The sequence below is a fragment of the Vulpes vulpes genome, chromosome 2, assembly GCF_048418805.1.
Source record: "Vulpes vulpes isolate BD-2025 chromosome 2, VulVul3, whole genome shotgun sequence".
NCBI classification, from domain to species: Eukaryota; Metazoa; Chordata; class Mammalia; order Carnivora; family Canidae; genus Vulpes; species Vulpes vulpes.
The window spans coordinates 48,252,388-48,271,671 of record NC_132781.1 but is presented as its reverse complement, the minus strand read 5'-3'; the positions used below and the strand labels follow the sequence as shown (position 1 = coordinate 48,271,671).

At 58.3% G+C, this 19,284-nt stretch overlaps 2 protein-coding genes across 2 annotated transcripts; both read left to right on the top strand.

Moving 5' to 3' along the window:
- The first annotated feature begins 149 nt into the window (after positions 1 to 149).
- On the top strand, positions 150 to 10,757 carry NELFB (negative elongation factor complex member B). Its single transcript, XM_025987989.2, has 13 exons — positions 150 to 449; positions 873 to 1,036; positions 1,210 to 1,309; positions 1,709 to 1,939; positions 4,242 to 4,427; positions 4,877 to 4,989; positions 5,717 to 5,819; positions 6,039 to 6,134; positions 6,335 to 6,477; positions 6,582 to 6,688; positions 9,287 to 9,428; positions 9,544 to 9,652; positions 9,815 to 10,757. The coding sequence occupies exons 1-13, from the start codon at positions 348 to 350 to the stop codon at positions 9,959 to 9,961; spliced, it is 1,743 nt and encodes a 580-aa protein (XP_025843774.1). The 5' UTR covers positions 150 to 347; the 3' UTR covers positions 9,962 to 10,757.
- Positions 10,758 to 11,947: 1,190 nt separating this feature from the next.
- On the top strand, positions 11,948 to 17,386 carry TOR4A (torsin family 4 member A). Its single transcript, XM_025987990.2, has 2 exons — positions 11,948 to 12,530; positions 13,218 to 17,386. Exon 2 carries the CDS (start codon positions 13,255 to 13,257, stop codon positions 14,527 to 14,529), a length of 1,275 nt encoding a protein of 424 aa, XP_025843775.1. The 5' UTR covers positions 11,948 to 12,530; positions 13,218 to 13,254; the 3' UTR covers positions 14,530 to 17,386.
- The last annotated feature ends 1,898 nt before the right edge of the window (positions 17,387 to 19,284 follow it).

Here is a 19,284-nt window from a genome sequence, read left to right as displayed (position 1 = left end):
ACAGGCCGCGCAAGCCGCAGGGCAGGCTGGAGCCACCGGGGGGTCTGGGGGCGGGGCCCTCGTCCACAGCCCGCTCTCCGGAACCTCTGCGCGGCGGCGGCGGCGTTTCCGGGGGACCGGTAGGAGCGCGGACGGGCTGCGCCAGACGGAAGTGGGCGGCTGCGGTGCCGGCGGAGCAGCGCCGCGGGCGGGACCTGGCCGAGCTGGAGGGTGCCGGGGAGCGGGGCTCGGGTGGCCCCCGAGGCCCGAGCGAGCGGACTCCTGGGGGGTCTGCGGCGGCCGCGGCGGCACCGGGAGAGCGCGGCGGGGATGGGGCGCCGAGCCGGGCGGGGGCCGCGGCCTCGGCCATGTTCGCGGGGCTGCAGGACCTGGGCGTGGCCAACGGCGAGGACCTGAAGGAGACGCTGACCAACTGCACCGAGCCGCTCAAGGCCATCGAGCAGTTCCAGGTGGGGCCCCTTCGTTGCTGCTCCCCGATGGAGGAGCCGGGGGTTCTGCGCCCTGCGGACGGATTCTGTCCGGGTCACAGCCAGGGCTGCCGGCCACGTCCTCGCCCCTGCCTCTCCGGCTGCTGGTCTGGCGCGGCTGCTCCTGTGGTGCCTGTGGCCGCCCCCCCCCCCCCCACAGAGGCCGCCCCCCGACCCCGCCCCCCGCCCCGACCGCATCAGCCCCTCCACTCCCCCAGCTCAGCCTCCCGCCCCCCTTACCCCCAAGCTGCCCCCCGACCCCCCAGGCCGTCCCCCGCAGCCCCCCCGCCCCGTCGACACCAGCCCCTGACCCCCCAGCCCAGGCTGCCCCCCGACCCCCACCCAGGCCGCCTCTCCCATTCCCCCAGCCACGTCCCCGCGCACAAAGGCCCTCTGTCTCCTCAGACCGAGAATGGCGTGCTGCTGCCCTCCCTGCAGTCCGCCCTGCCCTTCTTGGACCTGCACGGGACGCCGCGGCTGGAGTTCCACCAGTCTGTGTTCGACGAGCTCCGGGACAAGCTGCTGGAGCGCGTGTCAGCCATTGCATCCGAGGGGAAGGCAGAGGAGAGGTGGGTGGGTAACCCCACCCTGCAAAGTGAGCGTCCCTCTGGTCACCCCAGCTGTAAGAGGGGGGTCCTGCCTGTGGAGCCCCATCTGCTCAGCTGTCAGCTGTCCAGGGACAAGTGGGCAGCTGTTTCCCCATGGAACCTGTGATGCTGCCTCAGAAAGTGGGTCTTTCCAGGTACAAGAAACTGGAAGACCTTCTGGAAAAGAGCTTTTCTCTGGTGAAGATGCCATCCCTGCAGCCAGTGGTGATGTGCGTCATGAAACATCTGCCCAAGGTAAGAACCATGGGCGACATGTCCAGGGCACGCTCTGCCTGGCGCCCTTGCTTGGGGGTGGAGCATGCCCTGGATCCGGGGTAGGTGGGCATCTTAGTGCTGGGGAGGGCTCCCGAGCTGCCTGCCCCACGAATGACTCTGGGGCACATCCTCTGAGTCACACAGATGGAAGATTGGCAGGTCATTTGGGTTGTGGGACCCATGGTGACTTGGCAAGAACTGTTTGCATTCAGCTTGCTGCCTGCATCTGTGGGTCACGTCTCAGGTGCCCTGCTGGTGGTCTCTACTGGGCAGCCAAGGCCTGCTGCCCTAGCTTAAGGGAAGCTCACGGATGGTCTGGAGCTCACGGTGCAGCTCTGGGCCGGGTGCAGCTCACAAATGGTCTGTGTGGTCGGGTAGGTTCCTGAGAAAAAGCTGAAGCTGGTGATGGCAGACAAGGAGCTGTACCGCGCCTGCGCGGTGGAGGTGAAGCGGCAGATCTGGCAGGACAACCAGGCGCTATTTGGGGACGAAGTGTCCCCGCTGCTGAAGCAGTACATCTTGGAGAAGGAGAGCGCGCTCTTCAGCACTGAGCTCTCCGTCCTGCACAACTTCTTCAGTCCCTCCCCAAAGGCGAGGCGCCAGGGCGAGGTGAGGCGGGGGCACCCTGACCACCCCTCCTCACCCCTCTGCCTATTTCACAGGGTTCTGCTCCTGAGATGGGTGGGCTTGGCTGCAGGGCTGGCCCGGGAGCTGTGGGATGTAAGCCTCTGGTGGTGGGTCTCTGGTTGGTGTACGTGGTGCTAGGTGACTCGGCAGGCCTTTCTGGTTTTCTGGTTTTCATCGTGTCTTCTTTTCGTCTGGGAAATTTTTTTTAAGATTTTTTTTTTTTTTTTAAGTTTTTATTTATTCATGAGAATGACACAGAGAGAGAGAGAGAGAGAGAGAGAGAGAGAGGCAGAGACAGGCAGAGGGAGAAACAGGCTCCATGTGGGGAGGCCGATGTGGGACTCAATCCTGGGACTCCAAGAGCATGCCCTGGGCTGAAGGCAAGTACTAAACCGCTGAGCCACCCAGGTGTCCCAAGTTTTGTTTTTTGTTTTTTTTTTTGTTTTTTTTTTTTTTTAAGATTTTATCCATTTATTCATGAGAGGCACAGAGAGGCAGAGGCACAGGCAGAGGGAGAAGGAGGTTCCCTGTGGGGAGTGCAACGTGGGACTGATCACACCCTGAGCTGAAGGCAGACGCTTAACCACTGAACCACTCAGGCGTCCCTTTTTTTATGATCTTATTTTTAAGTCATCCTTACGCCCAGCATGGGGCTTGAATTCACAATCTCAAGATTAAGAGATGGATGTTCTACTGACTGAGCGGGCCAGGCACCCTCTCCTCCCCGCTCCTCCCCTCCCTTCCCTTCCCTTCCTCAACTTGAGTGACCCCAGAGGTTGGGGTATTTGCCTGGGGCACCCACAGTTTGTAGGGAGCAAACACTACAGAGTGAATGTCACGTGCTGGTGACCAGAGCTCAAGAGGTGGACAAGGGCTGCAGAGACCTGAGGTCACAGAGCAAGGTGAGGCAGGGCTGGGAATGAAGAGGAGCCAGGCCGGGGTGTGAGCCCGGGCTCAGCAGAGGAGCAGGCTGATGGTCTGGGAGAGGCTTCTGTGGTTGGAGCGAGAGCAGATGGGCAAGTAGGTGGGGGATGAGCTCAGGAGGGCTGGAGGCCACTGTGCTTTTCCCAGTGAGTTGGGGGTCCCTGAAGTCCCCTGACTTGCTCCAGCATGACAGCTTAACGGAGGATGACGGTGATGGTGGCAAGCCAACCGCATCCTGGTTGAGTGTCACTGGGTGTTTTGTTGGTTCTTGGCTTTCTCACCTGGGGTCTTGTGCTTGGTTTTTGATGTGGAATCTGACCTAATGTTTTCTCCCAGGACCTGGCCAGTGATTGTAGTACTAGTTCCTGCCTGTGGTCTCTTGCCTCCTAAGCCAGGGTCCCCCTTTGGGGCCTGAGTCCTTCCTGCTGTGTGACCTGCACCACTGCAGGAGGAGAGTGCTATGGCAGGTTCACGTGTCACTCATGGTCCTCAGGGTGTGGCTCAGGCCCGGGGGCCATGGCTCTGTGCCCAGCTGGGCTGTGGTCAGGGCAGGCATGTGGCAGCTCTCGTCCACACTGGAGGTACCCACTGGGTGGGTGCTGAGATGCAGGCTGGGCTCCAGGTCCGCTCTGTACATCAGGTCCCTGAGGCCTGCTAAAGAGGCCTTGCCCAGAGCCCTTGAGGTGGCCTGTCCCATGCTCACTATTTCTGCCATCCCTGCTCGTCTTTGCACTCAATGTCCAGCCTGGTGCTGTTGGGGTGCTATGGGGTCCACTGCCTTAGGTTGTCCTGTGCATTCTTTGCACCATTAGAGCAAGAGGTCCCGCTCTTGTGCACAGCCAATGTGCAGTGAGCAGCATTCCCTCATGCTGGCTGTGGCGCTGCGGCAGGAATTTTCTGCGTGGGGTGTGGGTTACAGAGGTGGGTGGTCCCTGCCGAGGAATGAGGGCAGGGTGTGAGGTTGCCACAGGGCTTCAAGCTTTGGGAAAATCCAGGGAGTGAGGTGGCCCAGGCTGGGCTTTAGATAGTAGTGAGGTCTTGACTGTGTAGCCGGTGTCCGTCATATGGGCCTGAGTATCCTTGTTCCACCTGAGTATCCACGGGTCAGGCAGGTGGCAGACCTCCTGGGCGGCTCTGAGGAGTCAGGGTCCCAGGCCCGGGGCCTTTGAAAGAAGCTGGGGGATCTGATGTGGGCTTACTTTCCTTCAGAACCAGAAATGCCACCACCTGACACAGAGAAGGCGTCTTGTGAGAGAGGATGCTCTTAATGCCAAACAAGTAGAAGGGCTGAGTGTGGGGATAGGGCAGTGCTGCCCCTGGGGCTGTTGGTGACACTGTGGCGTGGGGTCCTACCCCCCAGGTGGTTCAGAAGCTGACACAAATGGTGGGGAAGAACGTGAAGCTGTACGACATGGTGCTGCAGTTCCTGCGGACCCTCTTCCTGCGGACACGGAACGTGCACTACTGTACCCTGCGGGCTGAGCTACTCATGTCCCTGCACGAGCTGGACGTTGGCGACATCTGCTCTGTGGACCCCTGCCACAAGGTGGCAGCCTCATGTACCCCCCTCCCCCGCACCCAGCCCCTGCCCCTGCCCCACCTCTGCCCACCAGGCTCAGGGTGGGGCTCCTGAGTCAGAGCCACCTGTACCTCCCTTACTTGCCTGCCCTATTTCTTCCCCTGCTCCAGAGTCCTTGGGTGCTGTGCTCCAGGGATGGTGCTTTCCGCACCGCCCTTGTCCCCTGTGTGGGTGTAGTGCAGCCTGTGACATCTGTGGTGTCAGGGTGAGACTGGTCCCTGCCCCGATGACAGGTCCCCAGAGAGGCACAAACATCTCCGTGGACCACCTGGCCCGTTGGGCATGTGACCATGCGAGGCATTGGGTCCTGTTGCTCATATGAGGCTTGGGCACGGGTCTTGCCTGAGCAGTGACTACAAGTGCCGCCTAGAGGCCATGGCCTCTGGTTACGTCATGACTGTGCTTCCTCTCCGCAGTTTACCTGGTGCCTGGACGCCTGCATTCGTGAGCGGTTTGTGGATAGCAAGAGGGCCCGGGAGCTGCAGGGATTTCTGGATGGAGTGAAGAAGGGGCAGGAGCAGGTCCTGGGGTAAGCACTTGCATTTTGCAGGAGCCCCCAGGGTTCTGTCCACAGCTGTCTGGACAAGCAGGCCGTGTCCATAGTTTAATATGCTTTAGAACTGCCTGGCACTTGTGCGCACGGCAGAGAGACCTGGCTGCTGGGGCTGAGGCTGTCAGAGTTTGGGGTGATCTGGGGCCTGGGCTGGGGCTCTGCTGTGTGCAGTAATTGGGGCCTGTCCCAGGGGCCATGGTGCTGGTGGGATCTGGCTCCCAGCATTGCCTTCTCTCTGTGACTATCTCTGTGGGATCCTGGATGAGCTTACAGAATCAGGGTCGGGTTTTCAGAACCAAAACAGGAGCTTAATTTATTTGTAATTTTTATTTTTCTTTATTTAAAAACATTTTAAAACTTACTCATTTGAGAGAGCACAAGTAGGAGGAGCAGAGGGAACGGGAGAAGCAGACTCCTCGCTGAGTAGGGAGTCTGACATGGGACTCGATTCCAGGACCCTGGATCATGATCTGAGCTGAAGGCAGATGCCCAACTGACAGCTACCCAGGAGCCCTGAGAGCTTAATTTTTTAAAAAACCTTTTTGGCTTTTCACTGTTTTGAGTAAGTTAAAGATAAGTTATGAACAGCAAAGTTGTTTTTGGAAGATATCCAGAGTGGGTGGGCAGGCCTGCTGTGTGTGGAGGGGCCATTCTCCCCAGCCTGTGGCTGTGCCAGGTTAGTGCAACATGCTCATCCTCACAGGGATCTGTCCATGATCCTGTGTGACCCCTTTGCCATCAACACCCTGTCGCTGAGTACCGTCAGGCACCTGCAGGAGCTGGTCGGCCAGGAGACACTGCCCAGGGTAAGCGCCCTGCGTGGATGTGTGAGTGTGGGCAGCCGGTGGCCAGGTCTGTGCTGCCCCAGTGAGTGGATGTGCTCCTGGTGGATGGTGGGCATGTGGAGCCTGGGAGCAAAGCTGATGCTTCTGGCTGCAGCACAAGGACCCTGCTGGGCTACAAGTGATTTTGGTGGGGGAGGGAGGCCCAGGTGAGCACGTGCTGAGGCCCTGGCCTTTCCATAGGACAGCCCTGACCTCCTCCTGCTGCTCAGGTTGCTGGCCCTGGGCCAGGGGGCGTGGGACATGATCGACAGCCAGGTCTTCAAGGAGCCCAAGATGGTAACATGACTCGGGTGGGACTGTTTCTGCGGCTTTCTTGAGAGGGTCTGTGGGGCCAAGGAAGATCAGCAAGGTGGGGTGTTGGGAGATGGGAAGGAGGGACAGGCCTGTAGGCTGATGTCCAGGAAAGACAATGTGAGGTGGGCGGGCGAGGGGTGGGGTACGCTGCAGGACCACTTGTGGGTTTTCTCTTGGCTTAGGAGGTGGAGCTCATCACCAGGTTCCTGCCCATGCTCATGTCCTTTGTGGTGGACGACCACACCTTCAACGTGGATCAGAAGCTCCCAGCTGAGGAGAAGGCCCCAGTCACGTACCCCAACACGCTTCCAGAGAGTTTCACTAAGTATGGGCTCCAGGAGTAAGGGTGGGGGTGCCCTGCTGCCCTCTGGAGCCCCTCCTGGCTTCATAGAGCATGCAGCTCAGGGTGGCCCATCCATGCTGGCCCAGATTTCTGCAGGAGCAGCGCATGGCCTGTGAGGTGGGGCTGTACTACGTGCTGCATATCACCAAGCAGAGGAACAAAAATGCGCTCCTCCGCCTGCTGCCAGGGCTCGGTGAGTGTGCAGGCAGCTGCCCACATGGTGCCCCGACACCCCAGCCTCATCCCACCTCCTAGGGGTAGGCTGGCCTCGCGTGTGGGTCTCAGTCTTCTGGAACTTGTTTGGGTGCAAGAGCGAGTGGAGCCCAGCTTGGTAGATCAGACCTCCTGTCACCCCATCACAGATCCACGGTCACCATCTGTGGAAGGATCGTTTCCGCTGTGGAAGGATCGTTTCCGCTGTGGTGCCACAGCTGCCTTTTATTCTCCCTGCCAAGGGAGGTGGTGCCCCTCCAGTGCGGAGCCTGAGTCTGTGGCTACCTGAGGTGGGGGCGGCATGCTTCGGGCAGGAAGACGAGGGAGGGGCCTGAATGGACCCCTTCAGGTGGAAGCTGCAGGCCCAGCCAGGGAGCAGGGTGTTGGGGCCTCTGGCCCGAGTTCGTCTGTGGTGTTGAGGTCGCTTCAGAGGGACATGGGGGCCCTTATTAAGTGTGTTTCTGGGTCACTGATAGGCCTGAGGATGGTGCACGTGTCGTGCTCCCAGTGTTCTGTTTGGGGAGGAAGCTGTTTGTGGCTCTTAACTTACTTCCCAGCCTCCGTCTAAGTGAACAGCACGAACTGATTTTTCTTCCGCTCTGGAGACCAGAAGGATGAAGCGAGTGTCCTGGGGCCACGGCTGAGGTGTGGGCAGGCCCGGCTGCTGGGGGCTGCAGGGAGAATCTGTCTCCCTGTGTCCAGCTCCCGGGGGCTGCCCAGCCCTGGCTCAGTTGCTGTCACCCCTGCATCTCACCAACACCGCCCCCTACCTCCTTCTTAGGGGACACAGGGCTGACCTGGGTCACTCAGGATCATCTCCCATCTGGGGGCTTCTTAACCTTGCGAGGTAGCATGCTCGCCAGCCCCTGGATCAGGACGTGGACCTGTCCCAGGGTCGTCCTCCTCTTGGTCACGGATGCTGGAGCTTTTTTGTGTTTCTGGAGATTTCCAAGAGTGCAGTTACAAATAGCTTGCATTTGTCATTTTTGTTCATTTCAGTAGTTTCTTTCTCTTGTCTGATGGTATTGACTAGACGCAGCGGTGTCCTGCATGCATTGGGAGCATCAGCATGTCCTTGCCACCAGTGGGCATAAGCTTAGCAAGAGTACGCTTATTCTTTGATGTCATCAGTGGGTGCTAGGAAGATGCAGATTTTAAAAATTGCTTTCTGTTTATTTTTTAGCTTTTTATTATGGGGATTTTTGATGAAATCACAAGAGCATGGTGAAGTCCTGTGCTTACTAGCTCCCTACGTGGGGGCCCTGGGTGATGGTCTAGACCTAAATCCATGCTGCCAGCACAGCAGCTGTGAGGGATTCAGCAGGTGTCTCTACAAGACAATGTGTTAGCACAGCTGCAGCATGTAGTCACATCTGGGGCCAGGTCCTGGCAGTGGCCACGATTCCCTAATTGTCTGTGATATTCTTATATGGATGGTTTGTTCCCATCAGGATTCAAACAAGAAGTGTGTCCCTTCCCACTTCCCTGTTTCCACCTCCAAAGGGTGGCAGGCTTTCAGGTTTCTCATTGTCTGTAGGGTTCTGTGGGACTTGTGGGAACCAGGACACGTGTTTTCCATTTGGGATTTTGCTGGTGGCGTCCCCTGTTGTAGTGACTGCCCCTGGCAGAGTGTCCTCTCCAGTCAGATGTGTGGCAGGAGTGCGCTCCAGCTGTGTCCAGTGGTGCCCCGGTCTCCTTACATTCTGGGTTCTGCTGACATCCGCTGGGTCCATGGTCACAGAGTCCCCTGGCAGCATTTCTCAAAGCCTCTGCTACAGCACTTGTGTCCACATATGTGTCCCCGTGTGGCCTGTTGCCGTCCAGCTGGGTCTCTGGCCCTATTGGCTGCATGCAAAGGTGTTCCTGTCTCTGCTCATCATTGAGGTTCCTTGGTAGTCACTTTTGCTGTTTCTTTTTTTGAAGATGTTATTTATTTATACATGAGAGACACAGAGAGAGAGAGGCAGAGACACAGACAGAGGGAGAAACAGGCTCCATGCCTGATGTAGGACTCGCTTGCAGGACCCTGGGATCATGCCCTGGGCCAAAGGCAGACACTCAACCACTGAGCCACCCAGGCGCCCCATGCTTTTGCTGTTTTTTTTTACATTTTGGAGTCTGTGGCTTCAAAACATGAAATCATTTTCTTTTGTGGTCTATTTTCCAGAACCAGTGCTTGCTTCGGCAGCACATAAACTAAAATATATTTTCCAGAACTGTGCAGATAGCAGTCTGGTAGGACTCAATGGGTGGTATGTGGCACTTGCCTGGGTTTCTTTTCTAGTTTCTGGTCTGTTTAGAGTTTTTCTCTCCTGGAGTCTACTTCATCCAGAGTCCCTTGGCCGTTGGTCACGGTGACAGGCTCTTCTGCCGTCTCCAGTCCCGTCCTCGCACCATAGCCCGGCTTCACTGCCTAGATCTGGCTGCCCCCCTGCCCTGCCCCAATTCCAGCTTGCAGGAAAACCGGGCACCCCATCCTCAGGTGACCTGGCCGCTTTGCAGCCTCTCCACTGTCCACCTGTGCAAGGGTCAGGGTGGCAGGCCTAGGGAAGCTGACCGACCCCTGCTGTGTTTGCAGTGGAGACCTTTGGTGACCTGGCGTTTGGTGACATCTTCCTGCACCTGCTCATGGGCAATCTGGCGCTGCTGGCTGACGAGTTTGCCCTGGAAGACTTCTGTAGGAGCCTCTTTGATGGCTTCCTCCTCACAGCCTCCCCCAGGTGCCCACCTTCTGCCTATATCTGTGCTGCTGGGGCCAAGTCGGGGAGGCGTGTGGACACCTGGGTAGGGAGGGCAGCTCTGGGTCCCCTGCAGTGTTGCCGTGGCCTCTTCCAGGAAGGAGAATGTACAGCGACATGTGCTGCGGCTCCTCATCCACCTGCACCACCGGGTGGCCCCATCGAAGCTGGAAGCCCTGCGGAAGGCACTGGAGCCCACTGGCCAGGTGAGTGCCCCAACCCTCAGCCCATACCCTGGGGGCCACACTGCCTGTGGTGGCCTCATCTTCCTCGTTGGCACAGCCCCTGTATGGACCTGACCCAAGTGACCATGGGGTCTGCTCCGAGCAGCCCTGGGCCTGCCCCAAAGCCACACACTTTCCCCCCAGAGTGGAGAGGCAGTGAAGGAACTTTACTCCCAGCTCGGCGAGAAGCTGGAGCAGCTGGAGCACCGGAAGCCCAGCCCAGCCCAGGCTGCAGAGACTCCAGCGCTGGAGCTGCCCCTCCCCACCGTGTCCACACCGGCTGGGCTCTGAGGCTTCACCAGGCTGCTCAGAACTCGACAGGCCTCCTGGTGGTTCTGTGGCCTTGGCCTGAAGGAGCTCCCCTAGAGCTGGGAGTGTCAGGACCCCACCTCTCCTGGTGGCAGATTGGCTGCCCCCGGGGCCAGGCTGGGCACCCCCCGCCCTCGGACATCCTGCATGGGGGGCACCCTTCTCCTGGGCCTCAGCCCACCCTGACCTTGATCTTGGGGCCGGTTCTTGCTCCTCATGGGCTCCTGTGTGCATCTTTGGAGGACAGCACTGGTCCTGTTGTGCCCAGCCTGGCCCCTTGGACACACTCCCAGGCTGTGGAAACCTCTGGCTCACTCCTGCCAGAGGAGTGAGGAGTTTCCATTTTTGTAGGGGAGACAGGTTGGCAGTAGTTGGAATTAGGAAAAAGCCACCATGGGGAGTGGGCAGGGTGCCGAGGCCTGAGGCAAAGGGGAAGGGGCAGCCCAGCCCTATTGGCCTGGATTGGCAGAGTCATGTGGTTTGCTGGGTCCAGTCATCTGCAGATTGAACCCAGCTGCTTCTGAGGAGCTTTCGTTTCACAGTGGACAGTCTGGTTGACCCATGGCCCTTCAGGCAGGGAATTGTTTCTCCCCTGGCCAGCAGCGCCCTGTGTAGTGGGCTTGGCTAAGGAAAGCACAGGCGACCCACTGGCTGCCTCAGTTTACCCTTGGAGTGGTGTGCTCCCGGTTGCTCAGCTGCACCGTCTTGCCCACGTGGGGGGACAGCCGTTGCACACAGTGAGACTTTGACTTATGTAAATAAAAAGTGTTTGGGTAAATCCAGTGGATGAGCTGTTGATGGGCACCCCTGCGGGTTGGATGGAGCGCAGGTGAGCAGGTGCCTTCTTAAAGGCATTTTTGCCCTTGTGGGCCACAGTCTGGATGCTTGGCCCTGCCCCTGGAAGCGGGGACATTCTTAGGGAGGAGACATCTGTGGTGCAGGTGCTGGGGGGTGGCCCCCTTCGAGTTGCTTTCATTTTCCCCAGGAAGCAGAGAGCCAGGCAGGACCTCACCCCTGCCCCCCATGCCTCCAAGCTGGGATCTCAGGGCATGGGCAGGATCTGGACAATGTGGCCCCCTTCTCCCTCCCCGCCCAGTCCCAGGAAGGCTGAGAGCACAGCCGGCCCATGTTGTGGGGTGGTGCCCAAGGCCCCAAGCCCCTGCCCCTGTGCAGAGGAAGGTCCTGGGGAGTCAGGCCCCACAGCTGGAGAGCATGCAAATAAGTGGGGCTTTCTCAGTGCAATGACCCTGCCCGAGGGCATTGCAAGGACAGCAACTCCGATGCATCACCAGGACTGTGAGTCCCATACTGGATGGAATGAGGACTCCCAAGCCCGTGACCAACATTCCCCAGGTGGAGGTCACGCCTGCTGGTCAGAGAAGTGGAGGAAGCTACAGAGGCAGTGCTGGGTGGGGGGGCCTGTGTGGGCAAAGGGGGGAGGGCTGAAGAGGCACAGGGAGGCTCAGAGCATGAGGTTGGGAGGACCATAGGACAGCCAAGGGACTGGACTGCCTCTGCCAGAGGGACACAGGGCCAGACTAGTTTGGGCGCAGTACTGATTGGTGAGCCCTCTTAGGGCCGCAGACTGGCCTGGGCCGGAGCCTGGGGCTTTGGTTGGTCAGAATGGGAAGAGCAGAGGGTCACTCGGGCCGTCTGTGCAGAGATGGGAATAGGGCTGGGGGCAGGGACACACGAGTCCCCACCTGCCACATCTTGGCCTAAGTTCTCTAAATTTGCTCCCTGACCAGAATGCTGAGCTATGCGTGGGGGGTGGTTAACCCCAGCTCTAGAATTTATGCCCTGTTGTTCGGTCCTGTCCTTGGGGTGGGAGGGCTCTAGGTTGAGGGACAGGGGAAGAGGGAAGGAGACAAGGAGAGAATGGAAGAGGAGGATGAGAAGGAAAGGCGTTCTACTCCGGGAGCCCCCAAGGTTGGGGTCAGGGGAGGGGAATAAGGGGGTGGGGGAGGGGAACAGGGATCACTGAGCTGCGCAGATGGCCCCCTGCATGCCCCATGTGCTCTTTCCCTGCACCCCTCCCTGTGGGAGGTCAGATGCAGGAGAGGTCCCGGGGTAGGTAGGGGTTCCGTGGGGAACAGGCTGAGATGCAGCGGCTGTGGGATCCCGGGGTTGGGGGGTGCCCCCTAGCCTTACCAGAGGACAAGGATGGGGCCAGGAGGGCTGCAGGGTTGAGGAGGGTAGGTGACCCCAGGCCTGGGGACCTGCGAAGCAGCCAGACCTCCCCCTCTGGCGCCTCCGTCCAGCCTAAGTCCCGCCTGCTTGCCACACCCCTGACTCACTTCCTTTGCATGGAAGCGGAAACCTCCCCAGAGCTTCCTCCCCTCCTCCCGGGCCCCAGGGACCCACAGGTGCTACTCACTCTCCTCCCCGTTCCCGCCTGAGCTGGCCCAGCTGGGCCCTGACCCCACCGTGACCGTCCCCAGGAAGCCGGCATTTTCTGTGTCCTGAGTTGCAGCCCCAGCCTCTGGCCTGGGGAGGGGGCTGCCCTTGGTGGGCCAGGGGCCAGCCAGAGCTTAACCTGACACAGCTGCAGGTATGGGGCAGGCTGGGGGCGCGCGTGTGTGTGTGTGTGTGTGTGTGTGTGTGTGTGTGTCCGTGTGTCCTGCATCTCTTCAGCTCGGTCTCCTCCTCTGGCTCTTTTTGTGCACTTTTCCACCCCACCCCGCTGGTCTCTGGGGGCTTCCTGCTTGCTACTGTATGTGGCCACTGGAAGGATGTTGGGAGGATCTTGGGGGTGCGAGACCTGCGTCTGTCCAGACAGCAGAAATTCGGGCTAGTCCCCCCGCAAGTGTTCTTAGTGTGCAGGGGAGGTCTCTGGAATCTAGGGGTGCTCGGGCCCTCAGCTGCCCCTGTTGGCGCTCGGGGGGAGTCCGGAGGGCCTCCGGAGCCAGGCAGTGGGAGCTGGGGCCAGGGTCGGGCAGCAAGGTCGGGCCTTGACCCTTCTTCACCCCTAATTGGCGCCTAGTTGGCACCGACTTGGTCTCCAGGAAGCCGGGTGGCTTCCCGATAAGCTGCGCCCTCCCCCTCCGCCACTTCCTCAAGCCCGGCGGCTGTTTATGGGAGGACCCGAGAGATTTGCTTTAGGGCCCCGAGGGGTGCCGCTTCCTGGTCCGCCGGTCGAGGGGAGCCCGGGACCCCCTCCCCCGCGCTCTGGGGGCCTGGGGGGGGAGCAACTTGCCCCGGGCGGAAGTTTGGAGATCCTCCTGCCTTTCCGTTGCAGGGAGGGCGACCTGCATGCAGAACGCCGCCCCTGCGCCATGGACGGCGGCCAGCCCGGTCTGGAGCCCGCGGCCCCGGGGCCCAGCATCCCCGGCTCGAGCGTGATCGCGCCCCTGCGCGCCGTGGTCCGCCTGCGCCGCCGCGTGTGCCTCCTGCGCAAGCGGCGCCTCCTGCCGCCGGGCGCCGGGCCTGCCTTGGGGCCCGGGGCGCCCAGACCCGGCTGCAGCTCAGGGGCGCCGCCCGCCGACCCCGACCGGCCACAGTTCTTCACCTTTGACGGCCCGGCCGAGCTGCCGTCCCGGACGCCGCGCAAGAGGCGTCGGCGCAGCCGCGTGGTGCTCTATCCCGAGACCTCGCGCAAGTGCCGGCCCCACGCCGAGCGCCGCAGCCGCGCGCAGCGCTGCCTGCTGCTGCTTGTGGCCATCGTGGGCTTCCAGGTGCTCAACGCCATCGAGAACCTGGACGACAACGCGCAGCGCTACGACCTGGATGGGCTGGAGAAGGCGCTGCAGCGCGCCGTGTTCGGTCAGCCTGAGGCCGTGGCTCGCATAGTGGCGCTGCTGCGGGACTACCTGGCCACGCACGTGCACAGCCGCCCGCTGCTCCTGGCGCTGCACGGGCCCAGCGGCGTGGGCAAGAGCCACGTGGGCCGCCTGCTGGCGCGCCACTTCCGCTCGGTGCTGGAGGACGGCGCACTTGTGCTGCAGTACCACGCACGGCACCACTGCCCCGAGGCACGGGCGGTGCAAGCCTGCCGGGAGGAGCTGGCCGCGCTGGTGGCCGACGTGGTGGCGCGGGCCGAGGTGGAGGAGAAGACCCCGCTCGTGGTACTGGACGAGGCGGAGCTCATGACCCCCGCGCTGCTGGACGAGTTGCACGGCTTCCTGCAGCCGCAGCGCGCCCACCCCTTCCACAACGCCATCTATGTGCTCCTCAGCGGCGTGGGCGGCGCAGAGATCACGCGCTTCGTGCTGCAGAACGCAGCCAGCGCGGGGCCCCAGCGCCCTGATGCCCACCTTGAGCCGGCTCTGGCGGCCGCTGTGCAGACCGACGAGGAGCTGCGCGCGCGTCTGAGGGTGCTCCTGGTCCGCGAGCACCCGCTGTGGCAGGCCGCGGCCATCGTGCCCTTCCTGCTGCTGGACAAGCAGGACGTGGTCAGCTGCTTCCGGGATGAGATGGCCGGGGAGGGCTTCTTCCCCGAGCAGGCCCGTGCTGAGCTCCTGGCGGCGCAGCTCAGCTACTACCGGGTGGCCGGCCGGGAGTTCTCTGTCACTGGCTGCAAGCAGGTGGTGGCCCGCGTGAACCTCTTGTAGCGTAGGCACGACTGGACACGGTGGCTATGAGTGGACACAATCCGAGGTTTGGGTTGGTGGTGGCAGAAGGAGGGACGGGGCCTGTGCATTGGCCTGAGGCCCCTAATAAATCTGTCTCTGGCCCCTCCCCAACCTGTGGTTTGCCCAGGGACCTGGGGGAGCTAATGGGCTGGGTCAGTTCACCCCCATCAGAGCCCCCAGTCTGCCTGTGTAGGGTCCCTAATCCAGTCGCTGTGCCTGAGCACGCCCTGCAGGTGGTGGGGGAGGTGCACCATCCAGGGTCCAGGCTACAAGGATGCATGATGGCCTCAGAGAAGGGCAGTCCCCTGCAGCTGGCTCTGACCTCTGCTGTGTGGGGTGCCCACCGCAGCCCTCAGACACACTCATGCATGCTCTGTTCAGCCCTCGCACACTTGCCAGCCCTGCAGGCCACAAGCCCCGGGGCTTCTCCAGCTGGGGTTCCCCGGGTTCCCCCTGAACTCCTGGAAGACCACAGGCTGGGTGGGTCTCCACACAGCAAGGCGATCCAGGGGACTCCCTTGAATGCTTTGGAAGGTGAGGGGACTTTCCCAGAGAGATAGGGGCGCTGACCTCTTGGCCCCCCGCCCTGGTCAGCAGCTTGCTTCAGGACGCTGAACTGGGGAGGCCTCAAGGTACAGACCCCTGAGACTCAGCTGCAGAGCTCTGCAGGTTTTCAGGCGCCATAGGCACCCTTTGCATGTGGCTCCCAGAGGGCGGTGGTTGTGTCCACGTGGCCCCCACCAGCTCTAGTGGCCCCCGCTGCCCATGAGCCCTGCGGTGGCCTCCGTGCTCCCACCTGGTGGTCTCGGGGGTGTGTTCCCGGTGCAGGCCTGGCCCACCCTGGGGGAGGGACATGTCTCCACCCCCCACCCCTCCCCATGGTCCGCAGACCACCCCCTCCCCGTGCTGTCCACCCCACCTGCCCTGGCAGTCGTCGGGCCCAGGTAGCAAAAGCAGGAGGCGCCCGGCAGCCCAGAGAAGCTCTGTGAACCCTGGGGTGATGGGGTTTGGTGCAGGGCAGGGAGGTGCCCCAGATACTGGGGAACTGTGTTCCCCAAGGGGCTCTGGGGGGGATGGCCAGTGCATCCACCGACCCCACATGCTGAGTAGCTGGGGAAAGAAGCCCTGGAGTCTAAGGCTGAATGGGCGCCAGGGGAGCCCGTGTCCAGCCCGGAGGTCCTAGGCCCTGACCCCTGGGCCCCCAGGGCATGCTGCTCACTTAGCCTTCTCTTTGTCACTTTGTTCTGTGCCTTTTAGTTGTCCTGCCTTTTTATATCTTGCTTTATTTTTATTTTAGTTTTCTGGTGCCCCCGCAACCCCCACCACAGCACACAGCGTCCTGTCTGTAATGGGTTGGCACTTATACCCTGAGCCACTTGCTGTGACGAGCTGAGGGCCAGTCCACCCTCGGCACCCTCAGGCCAGTCTCACCAAGTAGGGCAACACTGTCCTCTTATCCAACCCCACATATGGGACATTATTTTTATATTTAATGTTTACTGATGTTTAAATTTTATTTTACTGATATATTTATGAACGAGTTTCCTCTGTTTTGGAGGCTCTGTAATTCCCATTGTGCTGTAAACTAGGTTCTGTACGTGCCTGTGGGACTGTTCTCATGCTGGGGCACCACGCTGCCCCCATGACTGCGGCTTCTTAGTCTGTAGAAGTCAGGACAGCTGGCAGGACGTCCTTCATGAAGAGTTACTTGGCTCTTGGGCTTTTTTCGCTTAGAACTTGGTTTTGTCAATTTTTTTTTTTTTTTTTTTTTTTTTTTTTAAGCAGGCTCCATGCCCAGTGTGGAGCCCAAAGCTGGGCTTGAATCACAGCCCTGAGATCAAGGGTCTGACGCTGAACTGAGCCACCAGGCGCCCTTGACTTTGTCAGATTCTTTGGAAAACCTTTCAGGATTTGAATTGGGCCTTCACGGATCCACAGGCCAGTGAGTTTGGGAAGTGTGCTTCCATCACACAGCCATGCAGTCACCAGGCTTGATCGCTCACACGCGTTTGACTGGACTGTGTCATGTTCTGCCAGGTCTTGCTCACATTTCTGAGATTTATTCCTTAAAACCATAAAGCATTTGGTTGATGTCACAAAAAGTTAGCGTTGTATAATCTAACATACACCTGGGAAAGTATATAAAGCAAAATCTGCATTTGAAGCTTTATCACAAAGCTACATCTCCCATACTGGTGGGGATGTGGGATGGGCCAGGCACCTGGATGCTCTCAGGGCGGCCCCACTCCCTGGTGCCCCCTGCCCAGCCCAGCAATGACCTGACCTGCCAACTCCTCAAATCACCACCTTCTGCTCTTCCCACTTGAACCACCCAACTTCACAGCTCCAACCAGTCTGTTTTACTTTGTTCTTCACGTTGCAACTTTCCTGTTTAAACAAAAGCAAAAACAGCTCAATCGACATATCATTTATACACCACGAAAGTCACTCCTTTTAAGGGGATGATTTAATGATTTTTAGTAACTTTGGAGACTTGTGCCACAATGCAGGTGTGGGATCTTTCCACGACCCCAGAATGATCCATCCTGCTGCTTTTCTGTGAATCCGTTTCCACCCCTTCCTCAGGTAACCACTAATTCTGTCTCCCAAGGTTTAACCTTTTCTAAAATTTGGCGTTGCAGGTATGTGGGCTTTTTAGCTTTTTGTGTCTGACTTCTTTCACTTACTGCTTTTGAGGTTCACCCAAATGGGTAGGGCTTGCCTTTGTGGGCGCCTTTCTCTGCGTTACATGGGCCAGAAGCATCCCATGCACATTGGGGTTGTTTGCACTTGTTGGCTATCATGAATAAATTGTGCAAGGGACATTTGCCCCAAATTTCTTGGTGTGGACGTACGTTTTCCTTTATCTTGAACAAATACCAAAGAGTAGAATGATTGAATCATGTGAAAAAAGTTTTGTGTTTTTTTTTTTTATTTATTTAAACTACCAAACTGCTCTCCAAAGTGGCCAGTACTGTTTTACACTTACACACCAGCAGTGTGTGGAGTGATCGCTTCTCCACATCCTTGCCAATGCTGGCTGCTGACAGTCAAAAACATACAGCTGGAATATGTAAAGAGCTCTCGCAACTCAACAATAAGTGAAACCAAGCAAATGAAGTAAATGTCTGATGAGCACATGGAACAATTGCTCAACACCACTAGTTATTAGAGAAATGCAAATCGAAACCACACACCAGGATGGCTGTAATAAAAAAAGACTGTCGGGACGCCTGGGTGGCTCAGCGGTTGAGCATCTGCCTTTGGCTTAGGGTGTGATCTCAGAGTCCTGGGATGGAGCTCTTTACATATTCCAGCTGTATGGTTTTTTTTTTTTTTTTAAGATTTTATTTATTCATGAGACAGAGAGAGAGAGAGATAGGCAGAGACACAGGCAGAGGGAGAAGCAGGCTCCATGCAGGGAGCCAGACGTGGGACTCAATCCTGGATCTCCGGGATCAGGCCCTGGGCTGAAGGCAGCGCTAAACCGTTGAGCCACCTGGGCTGCCCCAGCTGTATGTTTTTGATCAGATCTATGTTCCAAATAATTTCTTCCAGTCTATAGGTTGTCCCTCAATTTTCATAACTAAAAATGTCTTGAACAGCCAATGTTTTGAATTTTTATGAAGTCAAATTGTTCCATTTCTTTTTCTTTCATGGATCACACCGTTGTACCTAAGAACCCTTGCTTAACCCCAGATCTTAAAGATTTTTCCCTATGCTTTATTCTAAATGATTTTGAGTTTTTAGCTCTTGCATTTATGTCTATGAGCCATTTTGAACTAATTGTTTTTTTTATTATTTTATTTATTCATTCATGAGAGACACAGAGAGAGAGGCAGAGACACAGGCAGAGGGAGAAGCAGGCTCATGCAGGGAGCCCAATGTGGGACCTGATCCCAGGTCTCCAGGATCACGCCCTGGGCTGAAGGCGGCGCTAAACCGCTGAGCCATCTGGGCTGCCCTGTAATAGTATTTTTAAAGTTTTGTTTTCTATGTTAATGGATAGGACATGGAGATACAATTGATTTTTATATACTGACCACATCGCATGACTGGCAATTCACGTGTCTGCTGCAAAGCGACAGGACACAGCTTACCCTGCTCATCTCTGGAGAAAGGGAGGCCTTGGCCTCAAGCGCACAGCCCTCAATGCAGTGAGACTGCCACGTTCCCCTGGGTGAGGCTGGCTCTGTGGACACTTGGGGTTGAATTTTCCATCCTTGGGGACTTAGCATCCAGGAGGAGGGGGTGACACTGGCCATGCTGGGCCCATTTGGGAAATGTGCGGGGTAGGCCTGCAGACTTGCAGAGGTGGATTTGATCCGTTGGGGGACTGGCCGGCCCATACTCCCCAGCGTTTTCTGAGGTGTCTCTGTGATGCCAGCACCTTTATTGAGGACAAGAATTCTGTCCACCATCGAAACATTACCATTGAGAACTAGCCTGTTGGTTTGTGTGGTACCAGCCAGATTTTTCTGGAGGAAAAAAAAAAAAAAAAGACTGAGCCCCTCAGAAATTGCTGAAACACACTGCATTTCAAAAACCAAGTGTCAGAAGCAACGCCAAGAAAGTACATCCCACACAAATCCTTTTATATATAACTCTAGAACAGACACAAATAATCCCTGGTGAGAGAAATCAGATCAGCAGTGATCTGGGGTAGAGCTGGGGGGAGTTGACAGGGAGGGGCATGGAGAAGGTTTTTGGGGTGATGGAAATATTCCCTATATT